A 6,000-nucleotide genomic window follows, 5' to 3' on the forward strand; every position below is an offset into this window, starting at 1 on the left:
AACAACATTTCTGTTCCCACAGAGGTATGGAAGAATCCCTAGTGGAGACTGTGGATGGAGGTAGAATTCTTCATCAAGTTCGCAGTGCCGCTGTTTAAACACCTTTCTTCGCTCATGAATCTATCTCCCAACACGACTGACAGAAGAAATACGTTTAATAGTTTGTGCAAAGTAGTAGAAAAGAAGCAGCAGCCTGCAGAGCCAGGGCTCCTGCACCCTTTGGCAGAAGCAGCCGCATCCCTCAGCACAGCCTGTGCTAGAATAACTGTTCAAGCTCTTCCGTGGCCTGGGGGAAAAATGGAGATTGCTCCTGTACCTCTGCACCAAAGGCCTGATACAGAATGGGGGACAACAACCATTACATAACCAAAGTATTCAGGTAGATCATTCTTACGACTCTGGCTATAAATGACACTGCAGCACATCAAGTCAGATTGTATAACTAAAGGAAGTGCCATCTGAAATAGAAATATTTCCGAACTCGTAGTACTGACTCATTACAAGTCTCATGTACTGTAGGCATTTACAAAACATATAGCTCAGTAACCCCTGGGCTACATTACCATGAATATACATAGGGATGATATTTTCATTTTAGAAGCTTTTTCCTTATAGAAAGATGAGTTTCTCATCTAGCTGCACTTGAGACCTAACGTTACATTAACATACCATTTCTAAGCCCTATAGGTATAACCTTTCTTTTTGCTTGGTAGTAACTCTTGCTTTTCTAATGTCAGGTTTTTCCTTATTTTAGAGATGCACCAGACAAAAAAAAGATCTTAAAGCACGGCACAACTTCCCTAACAGGAGATAGTCAATATTTCCAAAAACTAAGAACACAGATTTTATAAGCATGCTGAACACACATACTGTCTGCTGACTAAAAATTATAGTTTGCTTTTGAAAAACTAAGTACCCAGTAGATAGAAAATAAAAACAGGAAAAAAAAGACTAATTTTCAAGAACAGGTGTATGGAAATGCAACTTCTGTATCTTTGAGTTTTCTGGAAATTTTACACCTCCAGTATCAGTACGGATTCAGCATCTCAGCTAAAGAGCCATCAGCATCACTGCAGGATGTGGCTAATTGAAATCCTTCAAACAGCTTTAGCAGTCACAACTCGAGCTGCCAACCCAAGGCTCCACAGCATGGCAAACCTCTGCAAGGAGCCAACCTGCCCACAATGCTTCAGAAGTAGATATAAGAACCATTAGCCCAATTTCTCTGCAAAGAGTTCCATTTTTCAAGCAGGTGGAGAACTGGGAAATTAAAATATTGTGTTCCAGCTGCCACCTACAGAAATCAAGACAAAGTCTCCGCAGTTTATGGAAAAGCTCCTCTGAAGCTGCTGCATTTTGGCAGGTGCTTTTTCCTCAGGAAAAGTGGTACCGATGCCATATGGGCAAATGCACTTCTATTCTACTTGCATTTTCGTGCTAAGAACAGCAACTGCCTGCATTAGCATATAGGAATGATGTGCGATCCAATACTGTCACCTGTCAGTTTGTCACCATACACCAGCCATGCTCAGGAGGGCTTCCACATACCGCCAAAATTCAAGATACAACCCCACCACACTGTGCTCGGTATATTCCATTCTAACAAAAATAGGAAGGATTTTGCAGGAGTTTAGCCAACACAAACTTGTAAGTCATGGGAAGAGCATGTAGTGAGGTTCCTGTGCTGAACTTTTGTTAGAATAGGTCCACATATAACTACAGGCTGCCCCATTCCTATTCCAGACTAATGCTCTTCCCCTTGGGCATCCTCACTGGGCAAACGTCCCTCTACTTCTCCCTCTGTTTAATACCTATCTCTGCAACAAGAATGATGTGTTATGAACCCTTCCAGGCAAAAAAGAAAAAAGCAGAGAAAAACCCACATCAATCGTCACAATAATGCAACAAAAGGCTTGCAGTATTTCTCTAGTTACAAGTTAACACATCAAATCCCAACCACATCAGCAAAGACAGCTACCCACAGAGCATAAGCATCCCAGAAATAGCGTGTTTCAGGCCTCATCACATCATACGTCCCAGCAACATTAGAACTTTGCTTTCTCTGAAACTAACCTGCTGCCCAGCAGCTGCTGAAAAGATCCCTTTTTGTGAGCACAGAAGGCTTGTGACCAGGCAGAGATCAAAGAGAAATTAAGCAGAACAGAGTTTCCACAGTTGAGTTTGCATCGCATTGATAGGGAAGACATGATAATAAGCGTTAGGAGTAAACAAGACCCCAGGTAAATTAGTATATTAATTAATTTGAAAGGGCAGGTATTTTGGGGATGGAAGTCAAGAGCCACCAGCATCCAAGACAGGAAATCAGAATCAAAACCATTCCAATATTATAGAAAGATGTCACATGTGTGTTCCAGAAGGAATGTGTACTGAATTGTGCCACAATATCAAGACGTGCAGAATAATACATCTTGCAGAGATGTGAAACACTGGGCCTTGACTTGTCAGTGTTGATCCAGGGTCTGTAGGCCATCCCATCCATTTCTCTGCAGCAAATCCCTCTCATTAAGTCCTGCACTGAACCTTCTCTTGGGTCAGCATTAGTACACAGCAGTTCTCATAATCCATGTTTGCAGAGGTCAAGCAGAATCAAGACAGCTTGTCTGACTCAGTGTTGCTTATCCAAACAGGCTGAATAGAGGAGGAAATGACTGGCCACCCTCCTAGCTCCACATCATTGCAATTGATGAGAAGGGTAGGGAAATCACAACAGAGCTGGCCAGCCCAACAAACACTTATCTGCTCTGCGACACAACCCCTGACCAACCCTATTATTAGCTGGGAGCAACTTGCAGCAACCAGAGATCCCAGCAGGCTTTGTCAGAGCAAGCGATGCTCCACACAGCTCCAGTTAGGGGCAGCCCTTAGCCTTGTACTAAGACACCAACATAACCCTTAGCCAGACATGAGACAAGGTTCCCCCTCCAGACACATTTGAACTTTAAGGATTTGGACAAAAAGTCATAGTTGGGCCAAGTACTCTGCCCCTGCTCAGTGATTACAATACTATTAGTATCATGATGCACACTCTGTGGGCACCAGACATTTGTGCAGAACCACCACAAAGGCTGAGGTTGGCAGGAACCTCTGGAGGTCACCTGCTCCAAGCCCCAGCTCAAGCAGTGCCACCCCAAGACAGCTGCCCAGGAGGCTTTTGACATCTCCCAAGAGGGAGACTTGTGCTTCTGCTTGGCAAAAATACATACAAGTAGGGCATGGAACAAGTCCCCATCAGCTTGTATAGACATTTTTTCCCCCCAACACAAGAGTTAGAAGCTACAGAAATGAAGAACAACAAGAACAACCTAAAATATTTTCACCATTTGTCACCCCTGACAGACAACTGAACAATAATGCCAGTATTGGTGGCAGGTTTGGATACTTATAGGATCAGAAAGGCTTCAGACTACATTCTGAGAATGGCTTTCCTTAAGCATTTACCAGCTGTACCTGTCTCTTAAATTTGAGGAGTTCTGGCTCTCAGGTCACACCTGGAAAACAAGATTCTACCTCAGCCCTTTGGATGGGGAAAACACTGCCAGGCTCCTTCAGCCTTCAACATTGCACAGACCACTGTCTCTGGGACCATGTGGAATTTGAAGCCTTTCCACTGAGGGAAAAAAAAAAACACAGTCCTGAGATGCACCAGTTATTTTGTACTTAAAAACATGGAATGGGGTAAGAAGGGAGGGGAGGAAGAAGAACAGGACAAGCAGTAGCTGCTGTAGAACAACACAGCAGCATGGGGCAGAATTGCGCCAGCCAAGCAGACTGCTACAAACCCCAGCCAACTTCTGAACTGCAAGGAGCCTTGCAAGCACCAGTGCCTGCATGCCAGGTGCTGACCAGGACCTACAAGCAGGTGGTGCCACAGGAAATGCTGTACCAGACTCGTTCTGCCCCATTCCTGAGACTGACGCCAGCATTCCCAAGCACGTGGAAGAATCCCCCACCATCCACTCACTGCATCAGTCCCTTGCATGCACACATTTTTACTATGAACTCTATTAGTTAAAAAAAAAAAAAAAAAAAATCAACAGAAACCCTGAAGCATAGGGGGAAAAAAAAACTCCTTTAGCTGTGTTCAGAATATTTTGCTTTTTAAATGTGAAATTCCTCTGTGAAACTTTCATAATTTTGGCAGCTGAGGAGGGGAAGGAAACCTTCTTAAGCTTACTACCATTACTGCATGATATAACATCCTACCCTGAGACAGCAGGGCTGGACCAAGTCACCTCTTCAGGTTCTGCCCACTCTATGCCTCCAAAAATGTGCACGTAAATACCATTTCCATCCCTCTACTATTATGGGATTTTATTGGGCATAAGAAATCCCAACTGCTTTGGGAAGTATTTAAGAGTTCTGTTTTTTTGGTCTGCCAACGACTCTTCTAAACTCACTCATCTCAATACTACCCCTGCTGCCTTCACCAGTGGGTATAACAGGGCCAGCCTCACCATGCTCAACAAAAATGCATGCAACAAGTCCCCAACAGCTTGTAGGGACAGTTTTCTTCCCATCACAAAGGTTACAGACTAAAAAAAACAAACCATAAAAAAAGATCAGCCTGAAACTATTCCCGTAATTCATCACCGGGAGGTAATCAGTTTGGAGACCAGCATAGGAAAGCCTTTCTGTTCGCAAGCCAGTTACTGCGTTCTCAATTTTTATTTAGCTGATAAACATTAGTTGCCACAAGAAACCAAGGTGCACACACCAACTCTAGACAGCCAACAGCTCAATACACCAGGAGCCTCGGAAGCACCTTCAGGGCTAACATGAACCTGCCACTAACAGTCTCACTCCCACTGCCAGGAGATCTGTACAGGCATTTCAGTCAAGTCCATCACACCTCTCCAAGAAGCTCACCCCACACAACCAGGTGCTGGGATGGAACCTGCTTCCTCCAGGTGCCAAGAGGAGGTGGTGCGTTGAAGCCACCTGCCTTGACCATGATGCCAACAGGTCATGAGCTTTGGAGGGGACCATAAGGAGGCAGAAAAGAAGGGGAGGAAAATGGGGAACGAGGAAGGAAGGCAAGGAAGGAGGAGAGAAAGACACAGGACCTTTACCGGGCAGGATGCAGGGCCAGACGCACCCCAATGCTTGCATGCTGCTGGGGCACAGCACCAGGAGCAAACCCTTAGCCCCAGAGTAAGGTGGCCACACACGTAGGAAGCCGTTGGCTACCAGGCAGCCAACCGGCAGCCCCTGGGGATAGCCATGCCTCCTTCCTTCCCACCCACTAGATCTAGGCGAGCCTCAACCGGGATGCGGGGGGCCACATTTTCTGGTGGCCACCGCCCCCCACACCCTCCGCCATGACACAGCAGGAGACTGCCGCTATGTAACAGCCCCGAGGAGAGCCTCCACCCCCGCTTTCCCCTCCCTAATCCTAATCCCGTTCCCCCAGGCAAGGCACCAGCCAAGCGGGCCCTCCCGCTCCGCCACGACCCCGCCCGCCGCTCACCAGCGGCTGCATTTCTGCGCGCACGGCGGGCACCTGGAACCGGTCTATCTCCTCCATCATGGTGACGGCAGGAAGGGAGGACAGGAGGACAAGCTCTCGGATCCTCGCTCACGCACCCACCACCACCCGCCGCAACCTCATCGCCGCCGCCGTGACTCAGCCGCGTCGCTTCCGGGCCCAAAGACGCCACCACCTCCCCTTTCATTTGCATATTCATGAGAACGGGAGTGCAGTGGGCGGAGCCAGAGCGCGGAATAGCTCGGAAGGGAGAGAGAGTTCGGTAGCAGCGCTATCGGCGCATTGCTACGGCTACTGGAGTCAACTTCTGGTGGAGGGGAGGCCGGGGCGGTGGGCCGCCATGCCGGCTAAAGCGGGTGACAAGCAGCGGCAGGTACGGGGCAGGGCGGCGACGCGGTGACGTCACCCCCGCATCCCTGACGCCCCGTGTCCCCATTCCCCTGTGTCCCCAATCAGCAGCGCCCCCGCTGTGTCTCTGTCACTGTCACCTCACA

General features: G+C 47.7%; 1 protein-coding gene across 4 annotated transcripts in view; it reads right to left on the reverse strand.

Moving 5' to 3' along the window:
• Positions 1–5,680, reverse strand: part of LOC310888759 (protein FAM219A-like) — a 149,182-nt gene extending 143,502 nt beyond the window's left edge. For 2 of the 4 annotated variants that reach the window (XM_083815824.1, XM_083815823.1), the window contains exon 1: positions 5,522–5,680. In XM_083815824.1, coding sequence (XP_083671950.1) covers positions 5,522–5,548 — 27 coding nt within the window. In that variant the 5' untranslated portion in view covers positions 5,549–5,680. Of the gene's footprint in view, positions 1–5,488 lie in introns of all 4 variants that reach the window. The other 2 variants (XM_083815822.1, XM_083815821.1) reach the window with 1 other exon arrangement.
• Positions 5,681–6,000: the final 320 nt, after the last annotated feature.

This window comes from Anser anser (genome assembly GCF_964211835.1).
Source record: "Anser anser genome assembly, chromosome: W".
In the NCBI taxonomy this organism is placed as follows: Eukaryota; Metazoa; Chordata; class Aves; order Anseriformes; family Anatidae; genus Anser; species Anser anser.